The sequence below is a fragment of the Sorex fumeus genome, unplaced genomic scaffold, assembly GCF_029834395.1.
Source record: "Sorex fumeus unplaced genomic scaffold, SorFum_2.1 ptg000003l, whole genome shotgun sequence".
Lineage (NCBI taxonomy): Eukaryota > Metazoa > Chordata > Mammalia > Eulipotyphla > Soricidae > Sorex > Sorex fumeus.
Genome location: NW_026606060.1, coordinates 841,760 through 857,500, shown reverse-complemented (window position 1 = coordinate 857,500; position 15,741 = coordinate 841,760). Strand labels below are relative to the sequence as shown.

Genomic DNA, 15,741 nt, shown 5'->3' with positions numbered 1-15,741 from the left:
CCTAGAGATGACGAGACAATATTGAGAGATAAACATTAGCAAACACAAGGCAGTGAATAAGGACAGTTTTTATCTAGTGGGGATTTATTTTCAGTATGTGATTTGGTAGGTGAATTGGGTTTTGGACCACACCTTGCAGTGCTCAAGGGTGACTCCTGGCTCTGTTCTCAGGAATTACTACTGGCGGTTCATGGGGAACCATATGTGGCACCAAGGAAACAACCCAGGCTGACTGAGTGCAAAACAAATGGCCTACCTGCTGTACTATCACTCTGCACTTAGTATGGGATTTTGTCCATGTGCTCTTTTAATCATTAATAGGCTTGATTTTCTTCTAAGGCTGTGGTAAGAAAACACTTGGGAAAATCGTTCTGTCCTTCCTATGACCTTAGAATATGCGATTTTGACGCTAAGGATGCGCAAAGGATTCCTGAGTGATGAGAATTCAATAGCTCATTCTGTGACCTGCCCCATAGTTTTCATAGCTCTGAACATTGGAGAGCTGTCACGCGTGTCTTCCCTCTCGGAAGCAAAACTGCTACCACAAGTTTCAAACCAACAGTTTGCCTGACAGAGACAATGGAGTAACTGGGTCTCCTAATTTTATACATGCTGTCTTAGTGCCTACTTGGCACAAAATTTTCTAAGAAAGTTCAAAACTGTTTTCATTTATGAATGTGTTTGCTGTGACCAAAGAAATACAAATGATAGCTCTGTGTTTAGACTAGTTCTGTGATCTCTTATTTTCATATAATTTCTTGTAGACCAACACATGCACCAATACCAAATCTCTCTCTCTTTTTCTCTCTCTATATCTCTCTCTCGCACACACACACACATACACACAAATACACACACTCAGACCATATACAGAAAGAGAAATGACAGAGATAATGGGAAACAAAAGCTCAAAATGAAACATTTAATTCTGTTATCACTAAGGCAAGCTGATATCTTCTCCTTATTAAATAAGTTGATTACTATAAATCATAGTAATAATCAGGAACCATTAAGAATATTTTAGGATCAACTGGAAGGCAGAAAACCAAAAGTTCAAAACCACTAGTGTCTTTTTTTTTTTTTTGCTTTTTGGGTCACATCTGGCGATGCTCAGGGGTTGCTCCTGGCTCATGCACTCAGAAATTGCTCCTGGCGGTGCTCAGGGGACCATATGGGGTTCTGGGACTTGAACCTGTGTTGGCCATGTTGGCTGCGTGCAAGGAAAATGCCCTACCCACTGTGCTATCGCTTCAGCCCCCAAACCACTAGAGTCTTAAGGATCAAGCACATCCCTTGTCCATGTGAGGCTATGGGTTCAGTCCTCAGCACACGGTGTCTATACTCCAGTGCTATTGAGTGTAGTCTTGGGAGACAAAACTACATGATTTATTTCTACACTTATTTAGTGGCTACTGTCATAAAAGGTTAAGATAATTTTCTGATAGCTCCTTGTTGTCTTCTTGAAAGACAATTTTAGAGTAGTCACTGGAAAGTGAAGCAAGAAAAGATGAGAGAAAAATGCAATCCCAACTTTACTTTAGAATATAACCCTAGGGGAAATCAATCTTTAATCTAGATCTCAATTCAAGTGAAGTTGTCAAATCAAGTAAACGCATGTATCAGATATCAGTTACTGGACTGTTCTGCAAACATAATAGAACAAAACAACAAAGACTAAAAATCAGCTACTATTTTCTCCACATATTTGGCCAATCTAAGTGCACTTTCAGTTTAAAACCTCTTTGTAAACAAAATGTCAAATAAAAGGGTAGGGTTGTACTTAATTTAAGTGGGAATGAAAACAATTTTACATTTTGAATGTTCACAGAGTAGAATCTTTATCTGAAAATATATTTAAACTTTATTATGAAGTCTAACCCAAATCAATGTTTGCAAATGTCCCAAAACATAATGTAATAAATGCATCTCCTAACTATTTCAATGAATTTATCATGAATGTGAATCAAAGTTTTTTTCATCTAGGCAAAAATGAGACAACCACCACAACATTTGTATTTATATAAACATATGAGATATACATATGAATCAGAGTAAACCTGAAGAACTAAATATCCTAAGCTCTTATTTCATTAAAATTGGGTCATGTAGTGGAACACATGAATATTTAAACCCTACTTTTTGATAATTAAAAACAACTCAGTAGTTAACACAATATCAACAGAAAGTAAACTTTCCAAGAGTTGAAGTATGACAACTAGAAATTTAGAAGTGGGGGAGAGGGAGGGTGTTGGGGCCAGAACAGGCGGTGCTTGGAGCTTTCTGCTCAGTGACCTGAGAGTGTCAGGAGACCATATGTGAAGCTGGTGACTGAACCAGGGCTGGCGTGTGCAAGCTAAGAGCTGTAATCCCCAAACTCTCTAGTCCTATAAATAACTTTTGTAAGGACAACAAAAACTTGTGTATACTTTTAAGCTAACTCTCAGTTTTCCTCCCAGAACAACAAATATCAATATGTTCCTTTTGTAGTAGCTGAGTATTGCCCTCATGTACTGTAATTGTGTTCTAATTTCTAATTATAAATTTAAATTTTCTGATAAACTAAATTTCTATGTAAACATGGCCATTTGAGCTATTAAACTATGTAGATGGTAGACATTCTTAGGGATTTATTTGGATCAGTAATTCAAACTTCAATATTCAGGAACCCAAAGTATCTTAACATCTTAACTTTTTTAAAAAGTTAATTATTGCAGCAGAAAAACAGATATATTGGTCTATCATAATTATTTATTTCATAATACTAATGGAGAACCACACTTCATGATATTGGCATTTATACAACATTTGCAAAAGGAAAAATAAGAATTATTAGACAAGATGGGCTGGAGCAATAGCACAGCGGGTAGAGCGTTTTCCTAGCATGCGGCCAACCTGGGTTCGATTTCCAGGATCCCATATGGTCCCCTGAGCACCGCCAGGGGTAATTCATGAGTGCAGAGCCAGAGTAACCCCTGTGCATTTCCAGGTGTGACCCAAAAAGCCAAAAAAAAAAAAAGATAATAGACAAGAATGGTTATTTAAGAATATTCTTAAGCAAAAATATTAAATCCACACTTTATGTGAAGTGATATGTAAAAGGGGAAATTTGCTAACACAATCAATTGGTTCCAAGTATGGAAGTCAACTTCTCAATTTCACAAGTTTTTTGTGTGTATGATGTCAGATATTGAACTCACAGTCTCAAACATACATGGCAAGCGCTATGCTTATAAACACATAATCTTCAACTTCCCGATTTGGTTTGGTATTTATTACTAGTTTTCATTATTTTTCTCAGTCAGTTTTTATTTCCCCTAGGGTATTCCACTTCATGAAGATTATAGAGTGAAAAACAATCTGAAGTTTGATTTTAAGTTTTAATTCACTCAAAATTTTAAGCAAGAAACAAAAGGACATAAACTAGTGTGTTACAATGGGCAATACTTTGGTCTGGTGACAAGAAACAGATTTTTATGCAAGCATTATGCAACTAACTCACTGCTGAACTAATCCGAATAATATTTATTCAGTCCCAATGTGATTTTTATGCAAAATTAAATACATAAATGGTCAGTAGTTTCCTTTAAGATAAAAAATATTTTAAAATGGAAAAATTGGTGCTTAAAATAATTTGTATTTAAATGTCAAATTTCTCTATTCATTATTCGGATTTCTGACCAGCGATAGCACAGCTGGTAGGGCGTTTGCCTTGCAAGTGGCCAACATGTCCGACCCGAGTTTGATTCCTCCGCCCCTCTTGGAGAGTTCAGCAAGCTACCAAGAGTATCTTGCCTGCACGGCAAAGCCTACCCATGACATATTCGATACTCCAAACACAGTAACAATTGTCACAATGGAGACGTTACTGGGCCCACTTGAGCAAATCGATGAACAATGGGAGGAAAGTTACAGTGATTATTCAGATTTAGTTCAGAAGAGAACTGGATTCCATAAACTTAAAACTTTAAAAAGTTCCTCATGGTGTCTCACTAATAAAAACAAAGTTAAATGCCCATCATAAACAGAGTGAAATATAAATACTGAAGTATTTAAATTATTTTGTTATCACACTACAAAGGATGCCATAGATAAAATTCTCAGTAATCAGGCAGGAGGGAGAATGCAGAGGTTAGGATATTGCCTTGCATGCAGCCAAATTGGTTTTGATTCCTGGCACCTCATTTGCTGGGAGAGAGTCCCTAAGCACAGAGCCAGGAGTAAGTACCGAGGACCACTGGGTGTTGCCCAAAAATGGAAAAAGAAAAATAGAAGGAAGAGAAAATGTTCTCAGTAGGTTATTAAATAATTCCATAATTGGGAAAGAATGATTTTGCTTATAGTAAATTTATCTGTATATATCTATCTATATAAATGTGTAGGGAGTTCCTGGGACTTTTTTTATGCCATATTATTTAAGCAGCTACATACATGGGAGAGATATCATTGATGAGAAAAGTGTTTAGGAAACTAATTTTCCATTGAGCACTTTTCAAATTGTCTTTATATTTTCATCAATAGCACATATTTATGCTAGCACAATTCCCACATATGAACACAAGCCCACATACAGGTACTTGCATACTTATAGGAACATGTACATATGACTTGTAAATGACTTATCAAGTATTAAATGATCATGCTTAAAGCATGGAAGTTGTGAATATCAATCAGAAAAGAGATGGAGTAGATTTACAGAACAAGAACCCTCTCTGCGGGTTTAATTGATACTTGTTAAGCCCACACAGCAAATACATAACATTGTGAACACCAAGTTATTTATTCTCTTCCAGAAATTGCCTTTCACTGAACTTTAAATATTTCCTATCTAGCTCTACAAAGAAGGGGTACCAATTAATAATCTATTTTATGATAAATACTTATTTGATATTGAAATATTTACACACGTATGTGTATAACTGTTCCATTTCATCCACTGAAATCAGACTTACAGTGAGAGATAAATCTAGGCATAAGCTGGGGGCAGGGATTCCAACCAAGGAGATTACATGAGACAGGAGAACGCACATTCCCATTAGCTGAGAATAATATGACATCCGTCATGGGTGACGACTAATGCTACAGTGCGATAAAGTAGTGAAGTCCCCTAACTTAGTTAAATGCTTAAATGAGTACAGTTGATGTTTTCTGACAGTTTTATTGACAAACCAACATAGTTGAATGATATTAACCAATGTACCTTCTTTAAGATTCCTCTGCAAATTCCTACTCTGATTGGACTCACAAATCCCAAGAAGTACAATATTCAAAAGATATTTCTGAGCAAAAAAATAAATAAATAAAAAGCTTATTTATTAACAAATCATTGCGGAACCATGCCTGCACTATAACTGTGACTATATAAAATATATGTCCATTTTAACAAGGGTTGGAAGAAAATATGGAAAATATTTCCTTTTAATAGAGGGTTTCAGTCTTCTGCTTGATGCTCATTGTTTGTGAATCTGGAAAAAAGTGGTCTACTTTTTAAATAATTCAATATTATTTCAATTTATGCAACAGAGTACCAGGGAGAAGAATGGCAAGAAGGTTTATAGGCACAGGATAAGTTGAAAATACTAGTTTAGAAGCAGAATTGTCTAATGCTCATTCAACGAGGAGAATCTAATCGTCTCAACCATGGTAGTTTGAGAATGGCGCACAGACATCAGTGCTGCAATAGAAAGCTGGAGAATACTGCTCGCTTCTACTAGCGATTACGCCAAACCTCTAATAATGTGCGCTGGAGAGAGCCCCGCGCCTTTCTCACTGTAATTCCTAGTTCTAAAACTAGAACTCTATGTGACTTCAATTCCTATCTCAATGGCTTCTTAGCTGCTAAATGTAGGCTTACCATGAATAACCGCCGAGAGACTGCTGTCCCCTGCAGTACACACATTGAATTTGACAAAAAAATAATAAACGTTCTCTTGGATTCCAATGTATCGTGATGTTTCATAAAAAAAAAAAAGACAGCCTTGCTATAAAAATACTTAAGAGGATATTCTTAACTGAGGCAAAGAGCTTAACAAATTTAAACAATATCTTGCCCTAAGAAAATAGTCATTAACCTCATTCTAATTTTAAGAGGATTCATTGTAGCTCAATACTGGGCAACTGTTTTGTACACAGTTAGGGAACAAAGGGGAGGAAGGAGAGGAAACTTGGAAAGTGTGTATGTTTGCGGGGGAGGGGGAGGGAGGGGGTTGTTGCTGGTTAAAAAATGTACAACTCGGGGTACTGCAAAGCTGTCGAGTAATGAGGCTCTTCATTGTCTTTATTAACTCAGCAACTGAGAGGTTTTGTGCTATTAGGTTGCTAAGCTATCCAGGGAGGATATTCACTTCCTGAAGCCCTAATCAGACACAGAGCCACAAAACCAACCTGTGCTCTCTACGCTTCCTCCTTGGCCACCTGATCATAGCTCATAAAGGCTACGCAAGCCTCAGCTCCTGGCTGCCCCTGGGTCTGCTGACCAGAAAAGGCAGCTGGTGGACACAGCTCCAGGGCACGTGGGGAGTAGAGTGGCCCCGAGTGTATATGTTAGTGGCCCACGTGTGTACTTCAGTGGCCCAAGTGTGTGCTTTAGTGGTTGGTCCTTTCCACCTCTTCTCTTTCCACAGCACAGAATGGAAGAAGGGGTTTATCATCAAATCAGATTCTCTGGAAAACAGTTCCTGGAAAGTTGCCAGACAAGGATATTATTTCTCATATGGTGCTAGTGGTATCGGCCACTATGGGGTGAAAGTCACTGGACTCACTGGTAGCTGCATCGGTCCACCCTGCCTGGTGGACAAGTACCTCAGGTACTGGCTGCTTGGCACCCGACATTTTTTGGGAAGCCGGAAATAAGTAGACAACTGAATAAAATTCACTAAATAGCAGCTTGTCATTTGGGAAGTGAGCTCACAGGTGTTCTCCCACGAACGTTTATCCCCCTGCTTATGCCCCCCCCCCCCACCGGATCTACGGGCATGCAGGGCAGGTGGGATTGTATTTGGAAGAGTGGGCCAGAGTCTGGGGATCTCTAGGCAACAAACTGTTTTCAGGAAGTAACACAAATCCTTACAATATCATACTTTCAACTAGGGCTGGAGTGATAGCACATTGGGTAGGGCATTTGCCTTGCACGCGGCTGACCAGGGCTCACCCGTGTTCAATTTCTCCACACTTCTTGGAGAGCCTGGCAATCTACCTGTGATGTATTCGATATGTCAAAAACAGTAACAAGTCTCACTATAGAGACATTACTGGTGCCCACTCGAGCAAATCGATGAACAATGGGAGGACAGTGTGACAGTGCTACTTCCAACAAAAAGGTGCAACTGCTCTCCCAGTCAAAGAGGAAACTCTTAGTTGGAGGATATTAAAGTGGAAATGCTCTGAGAAAGTCAAATGTTTTTATTCTTTTTTATCTCAAATATTTACGGGCTGGAGCGATATAGCACAGCGGGTAGGGAGTTTGCCTTGCAGGAGGCCTACCCAGGTTCAATTCCTCCATCCCTCTCAGAGTCTGACAAGCTACCGAGAGTATCCACCCACATAGCAGAGCCTGGCAAGCTCCCCGTGGCATATTTGATATGCCAAAAACAGTAACAACAAGTCTCACAATGGAGACATTACTGGTGCCCGCTTGAGCAAATTGATGAACAACGGGAGGACAGTGCCACAGTGCTATCTCAAATATTTACTGAGAAACCACCATTGAATAAGAATGTACCAGATCCTGTGGATATAAACAGGAAGAAAAGAAAGCCAAAATATTCCCTTTATAAGGATTCTCTTATAAATTGGTTTTTGAGATATACTGAAAGAATTTAGTACACCTACGAAATGTAATTTTAATATGTCTCTTATCAACATGACCAAGGCATGAAATTAATAGTTATTGCTCTCACCCTTACATATTTATTATGGTCAACAGCAAAATGATCATTCTAAGGCCTCTACTTTAATACAGAAATAACATGACTTAGTAAATGTTTATAAATATTCAGCTAGGTGTATCCTAGACAACTAGATTGAAACTATCTTCATTGTTCATAGGCAGAAAGCATCTCACATTTTCTTCTTGTTATAACAACACTGTCCCTGCCCCCTGTATTATATTAAGGCAATTTTATTAGAGTCTCTGGGGGGAAAACTGATATAAAAATAGGTAAGTGAATTATTTCTTAAAATCGTGTTTCTTCGTTTTATCTGAGCTATACATCTCAGCATTTTATAACTTTAAAGCACAAACCTCACTTAAGTAAAAAAGAAGCTAGTAGAGCTATTCATTCAATTTTTAAAAGGCTTCTTTATACCAAACTATCGCAGTGTTCAAATATAGAACTTAATTAAAACACTATATATAAAATATTAACAGCTGCAGTTATTAAAATTGCATTAAACTCCCTTGAGCGAGTACAAAGCTTTCCTTTTCTTCCTCTCTTCCAATTTTAGTAAGGGACAGAACTTAGTTTAGTGAATAAATTTTGATTTTATTTGTGGCAACTCACTAATCTAAAATATAAGTATGTGAGCATCAAAACACCACAAATCATACTAAATCTTTCTTTTTTCCTTTGTGGCTGCAAAATAACCCTCCCAAAGCTCCTTTCGTCTTTGAGGATGGGAGAGATCCTTGGAATACTATTGGAGGAAGAAGGCACTGGCAGTGACGGTATTGTTGGTAAGATATATTCACTAAATTATTAATTATTATTACCAGCATTGCAAAGCACAGTGTCTTAACAAAACTGGAAAGAGCAAGTTTTGAGAACTGAAGTAGATTCTTCTCTGTATGACAATTTTCTTTTTTCTTTCTTTTTTTTGAATTTATTTTATTTTATTTTGAATTTATTTTTTATTTTTATTAGTGAGGCACCATGAGGTACAGTTGTAGACTTACAAATTTTTGTGCTTGGGTTTCAATTATACAATGATCAAAAGGGTTCAATCAACAGAAGGGTTAAACCATTTAAAAATGTGAGTGAATTAAAGGTCACTCTTCTCTTAATAAGAGATCCTATTTTGCAAACTCAAATTAATTTTGTACTATTTATATGTAAAATGTGTTCTGTGTATGTACATGTGCAAACATATATACGCACATGTGTATGACATTATTTTCCTTTGTGTGTTATTTAATGTTAACTGAAATCATTACACTATGTATTTCTTAGAAAATGTCTCATTTTTAATTGAATATATATTGACATAAATGTGACTTTCTGCCTCTCTCAAATTCTTAAACAAGTCGCCTTTATCTGATTGGTGATATTTAAAAACTGTTATAAAGTCTGACTGAAAAGATAAATATTCCATTAAGTGACTTTGAAATTTTTACTCTAGATAGATTTTAAGGGTATCTAAAGCATCAACAAATTAATTTTTCAGAGTACCATGTTAGCTCATGTCCCTATTGGCTTTTTGAGTCTTTAGTTCGGAAGTTCCTAAGCAGCAAATTAGCTGTTAACTCTGGAAGTAATAAACTGGTAGCCACTGAGGAGAGGGACTCTGCTGGATTCTGCATTTCCACCATTGGATGCTTCTCTACTTAGACTGAAAACAAAACGGAAAATCAGTCCCCAGTGGAATTGATGTAGCACAGCAGAAACAAATCTTTTCCTATCTACCAGCAATCAGAAAGACTTGGGGATAAAGAAAGATATAGTACATATCACATAAAAAGTGACTCGTTTTCCTTGTGGACTTGGGAAATGAAATAACGTTAGGGATGTGTTTCTCGAGGAGAAGGATGAATCAGAAAGATCATCTACAAGATACCTGAGAACCAGAGGCATCTTTCTAGCCCTCCCCTTCCTCCTTCTCCAGAGAATAGGTCTCTGCCTAATTTCAGGCATTCCATTTCTAAATTTAGAATTTATTGGAGGAAAAATAAATTGCTGAGAAGGCAAGTCTAATTATCTTGATCAATAAACGAAAAATGGCATGAATTACAATAAATAAGAAAGCAGTTTTGAAGCAAAAACCAGAAATAAATAAGTTACCAGGGAGTTATGAAAGTAAAATGTGTGGAGGAGAGTTAGACCATGTTAAAGTCCTCTGATCGGTCCTCATTCGGTCCATTCAATGGACTTAATATGGCCTTTCTAAAGCAAATAGATAGTCACAGATGATTGGATCTGAAAGAAGCAGTAAATAGCATCGTGTCTGTGCTTCCTAAATTTGATTGATCAAGCATATAGAATCCTATTTCCCATCAGGTTGATCTTCCACTTCCCTGGACCAGTAAATACTGGGTCATTACCAATGTACTTAGCAAAGGAAGAAATTCAGTCCTGTTGAAAAATTTCTCCTCTAGGCTTACACTGATATCTAGCAGAACCCCTAGAGTTGCTTGCATAGTACAGGGTTCTACAAACTTTGTTCAGCTCTGACTGGCACCTGTCTTCCATACTGGTCCACAGATTGTGGTTAGTCAAGATGGTAAAACAGTTATTGCCAACCTTTCTGTAACAGTGTACCAGAAACACTCTGGACAGGTGGTTGAAGAATAATTGTGAAGTGCATAAGCAGATGAGGGAAAGGGAAGAGCAGGAGAGTGAGAAGACATAAATTCATCTATTGTCTTCTATTTTAAGAAGATAATTTGCTATGTTAATTGGAGTGATAACCATGGGATGGGCACAGAATAAAGAAAGCAACAGAATTTACCATTGTTTTCCTGTCAAATTCTTTCTTTCTCTCTCTTTAGGTATGCACAATGTTATTTCCTTCATCAAGGTGATACTGCCCTCAAAACATAATGCTACTCAACTCGTTAGGCCCCCTAAATCCACTCCAAAATTTCTATTTATGTAAATATTACTTCTTCAGCCCTCTAGGGGATATTCCTTACTCCCAAACACATACCTGCCTCTAGGGAAAGAATGTAGCCAAAGGAAGCCTCAAGAATGAATCTCTGTTGGTAGAATTCCAAAATCATTTCATCATAAGGGAAAGCAATTTGAATGACAACTGAGTTTGGTCAGTGTCATTGAAATGTGGATTTCATTGTAGTGATTTAAGCCATTAAAATGTGGATTTCATTGTATTGATTTAAATGTTTTTGAGATCAGTGATCCACCTTGACAAAAATAGGGGCTGTAATAGTACTATTCACCAGAGCCAGAATCTGGAAACAACCCAAGTGTCCAAGACAGATGAGTGGATAATGAATTTATGGTACATTCTAAACAACGGAATACTATGCAGCTGTTAGGAAAAATTAAGTCATGAAGTTTGCTTATACATGGATAGACATAGAGACTATTATACTGAGTGAAAAGAGTAATAGAGAGAGGGACAAACAGAATTATTGCACTGATTTATGTGATATATATAAAAATTGTGAATAATACCCAAAGAGTGTAGAAGTGAGGGCTAGGGGGACTGGTCCATGGTAAGAAGCTTGCCATCAAGAGGGCAGCTAGGGCGGAGAAGGGACGACCATGACAATGATAGCTGGAAATGATCACTCTGTACGAAAAAGCTGAGTGATGAAAGGAGGTAAAATGAAATGAATGATAACCTTTCAGTGACAGCATTGCAAACCGCAGTGCCTAAAATGAATTTAAGAGAGAAAGGAAGTATCTGCCACAGAGGCAAGCTGTGAGGGTGGGATGGGGAACTGTGGGAAGGACAGGCGCTAAATTGGGGACATTGGTGGTGAGAACTGTGCACTGGTGGAGAGGTAAGTGTTGGAGCATTTCATGACTAAATCTCAGTCATGAACAAACTGGATAACTCTGTATCTCATGGTGATTCAATAAAAAACAAAATTAAGGGGCTATAACAAATGAATTATGTGTGGGCTATAGAAAAAATTTCATATTCTGTGTTTGCCACTTCAAGCCACCTCTGAATATCCAATGACATAACAGACAAATTAGGGATACAAGAGCCCTGAAAATTCAAGATATAATTTCTTGCAAGATTTAGCGCTTGATTATGCAATAAGTGTTCATTTATGAAAGTGTTCTAGAAGCCATCTGAGCATTTGGGGTTTGATGCCTGACTATGATTAATTAGCCTCTCTTCTTATGAAACAAAAAATAATACTTTCATTTTTTCCCCAAAGAGAGAAATGTTTAATATGTATTGGTTTTCTTTCTGTAGGGGCACTGAGGACTGGAGAGGGGAGGAAAATAAAGAACGTTAAGATAGAGAAAAATTACCTGACCGTCCGTCTCTCTGGAAGTCCACGTGGTACCATTCTCCATCATTTACTTTCTTCTGCAGGGCTTTGATTTTGATGGTACCTGACCCCATGTCCAGGAGGAGGTAGAGGTGGCCATCCAGCATCTCAATAGCAAAGAAGTCAACTTTTATCATCTGTGGGTTCTTGGCATCTTTTTGGTGTCTCGGTTTACCATGGCTAAATAAGATGAGGCCATTTGGCTCCGTTGTGCGGAAATCAAATGAAATGGATCCTGTTTTCTTAGCATTCCATTTAGGCAGAGAGATGAAAGACTCTGGGGTTTCAAAGGTAATGGGGTCCAAAGTTGCAACATTCTCACATTTAAATGCTACCACCCCATGAATCTTCATTTTAGGGTCTCCTTGCTTGGCAAGCCGAGATAACTCCAGCCTTACATCATTATTTTTATAAACAACCTGTAGGCAGAAGAAAGCAGTGAGAAATTTGGCCCCATATTTTTAAGTCTAGTAGTTGTCATTATACTGTATACACTCCAAGGAGCTTGTGAAAAGGCATATGTTGCTTGGCAAATTTTGATGTATAAGACAGTTTTCAGTCAAATGAAATTTAAGTATAAACATTGAGTGTTAACCATCCCAACATAATTTCATTAAACAATGTATGCTTGCCTATAAACTGCCTGTGGTTGACTCAATTGATTAAAACAAATCTGCACAAGTCTTTCATTAATCCAAGTATCTGCAAATGCATCTAAAAGAGTCATGTGCTTTTGTTGGTCAGCTGCTACTCTTTTTTAAATATAAGAATTAGGATTATTCTTATTCCCTAATCACTGAAATATCTGAAATTAGATACCTTCGTGTTTCAGCCCTCCTTAAAATACAGGATATATTTTATTTTAAACACATCTGGACTATATATTGACTTTGTAAGACAATTACAACACCATGATATAGAATTTTTTTAATTTTCTCAAAAAAATATAAACAAGAAGATGCGACTAAGATGCAGAAGCTTCCTGTGCTCATGCCCTATATAAGTAAGTGTCTGGATAGTGTTAGGTATCTTTGGAACATGCGCTTGCTCCAAATCTATCCAACTGCTTTTACTCACCCATTTCACATTTAACTGTTATGAGTAAAGTAAGTAAGTAAAGGCCCTCCTGTTGATCATCGATTTGCTCGAGCGGGCCCAGTAACATCTCCATTGGAGACTTTGTTGTTGCTGTGTCTGGCATATGGAATACTCTCGGTAGCTTGCCGGGCTCTCCGAGAGGGGCGGAGGAATCGAACTCGGGTCGGCCATGTTGGCTGCGTGCAAGGCAAACGCCCTACCGCTGTGCTATCGCTCCAGCCCTTAACTGTTATGAAAGCAGAATAAAATTTGCTCTATACACTCCTTTTCCCAACTACTTTATCTAAATTGACAGGGCAGTTTCAATGCTTACTGAGAGTCCACGGGTTCAAAGAAGACCTGAATAAAACCCCTGGCAGGGCTCATGATATCACGTGCCTGTGTTGTATCATCTTTAAAAATCCATATTTTGACAAGAGGTACAAGAAGTCTGGGGTCAGAACAATAGTACATTGGGTAGAAAAGTTGCCTTGCACTCGGTCAACCTGGGTTTGATCCTCGGAACCCGATATGGTCCCCTGGGTGCTACCAGGAGTGATTCCTGGGTGTAAAGCCAGGAGTAACCCCTGAGCAACATCACAGGATGTGCCTCTCTACATCACCCCCCTCCCCGCAAGTAAATAATCCTGCTCATTCTTTATAAAATGCATACCAGTGGTAATTACATTTTCCAAAGCCATGTCATATTAATTTCAAGATAAAAAATTAGCTATTTGTGTCCAAATAACTATTCCAATTCTTATAAGAAGGAATTAAAATTCTCATAGCAGCAACATTTATCCAGACCTGAAGAGATAAGATAGTGATAAGATGCTTGCCTTGCATGAGTAGACTCAGATTTGATTATCAGCACCACACATGGTCTCCTGAGTTACACCAGGAATGATGGAGCTAAAGTCAGGTACATCATAAAATTTCAACAAATATTTACTACACTAACTAGCATGCAATCAATAACTATTCTATATTTACTATGATCTAGTGCAGCATATATCATTCTAAATGAATCTATTAAATGGAAGTAGAAATTAAGAAAGCATATATAATTGGTATTTTATAGTTTATTTATGTGGAACAAAACAGTGTTCTCAGTTCTAGCCCTGCTCTTTCAAACTTCCTATTTATTTATTTATTTGGTTTTTGGGCCACGCCCAGCGATACACAGGGGTTACACCTGGCTCTGTACTCAGGAATCATTCCTGGCGGTGCTCAGGGTACCATATGCGGTGCTGGGAATCGAACCTGGGTCAGCCACATACAAGGCGAAACACCCTAACCGCTGTGCATTCACTCCAGTCCCAAATTTGTGGTATTATAATAAAAGTTTATTTTTTGTTCTTTAAAGAAATATGCATAAAGTTTTATGTTTTACAAACATTTATTAGAAACAAACAAACAAAAAAAAGCAATAACAGAAAGAAATTGTACAAATTCTTGTATACTTTCCAGGAAAGAGAATGAGATCTTTAGGCTAGGAAAGTTGACATAACATTGTCTTTCTTAGAGATACTTAGAATTAGAGAAAATACTTTCCATGGATAACTTTTCAAGTTTTGTAACTTTCCACTCTGACTTTTCAGTTAAAAAAAGTAAAGTAAAGGCCCTCCCGTTGATCATCGATTTGCTTGAGTGGGCCCAGTAACGTCTCCATTGGAGACTTTGTTGTTACCAATCTAAATTTCACTTTTCCTGGAAATTTATATTTTAACATTTGGATATTCTTTTGACATAGATACTGAATAGAAATGAGCATTTTCTCACCTCAGTGAGGAAAACGAGAAATCTACTCATGTAATAGAATCACACTCACATAATTGGGTATTTCTAGCGTGAGTAAGTGGGTATATTAATTATAGATATCACTGACATTAGTGACCGAAAAATTTTAAAATGTGAATTTAGGGTAATGCTAGGTGAGGCTGTGCAAGGGAAATGTATACTATCACTAGATAACTATGTAATTTTATGATGGAAAGTTTCAAGGAAATGGGGTAAGAAAAGTAGGGATTCACTTCACCATGTCATTTAGAGCTATCTCTGTCCATATCCCTCTACTAAGAAAACAAGAGAATCTGAATTTCCATCAGAATTTCTTATTGATGCAGGCACAACTTGATCACCCGAGCCCACACACCAATTGGTAACCACTACAGAATACACAATAAAATAATGATAAAGATCAGATTAAATTTTCCTTCATTATTTTACCTAATCCCAACATTAGAGCACATTATTTATAATAATATTTATGAATCTGGTTAAAATATAGCATAATATGATATTATAGACCAATTTTATAATCCAGTAACCATTTTCCGTCTATTTCTCTGGAAAAATGTGGAAACGTCTGTGCATGTTGAGATATAAGCAAGCTGACCTATGTATTAGGAAAATTCACCTTAAAACTCATTCTGCAGTGTATTAATTACTTTTAGGACAAGAAGTGCCTAAGATAAAATTCT

The 15,741-nt window shown here is 37.4% G+C and overlaps 1 protein-coding gene across 17 annotated transcripts in view; it reads right to left on the bottom strand.

Annotated features, from left to right (window-relative positions):
- Window positions 1-15,741, bottom strand: part of NRXN1 (neurexin 1) — a 1,264,827-nt gene that overhangs the window by 723,721 nt on the left and 525,365 nt on the right. For all 17 annotated transcript variants that reach the window (XM_056118460.1, XM_056118477.1, XM_056118503.1 and 14 more), the window contains one exon: window positions 12,162-12,600. In XM_056118460.1, coding sequence (XP_055974435.1) covers window positions 12,162-12,600 — 439 coding nt within the window. The remainder of the gene's footprint in view (window positions 1-12,161; window positions 12,601-15,741) is intronic.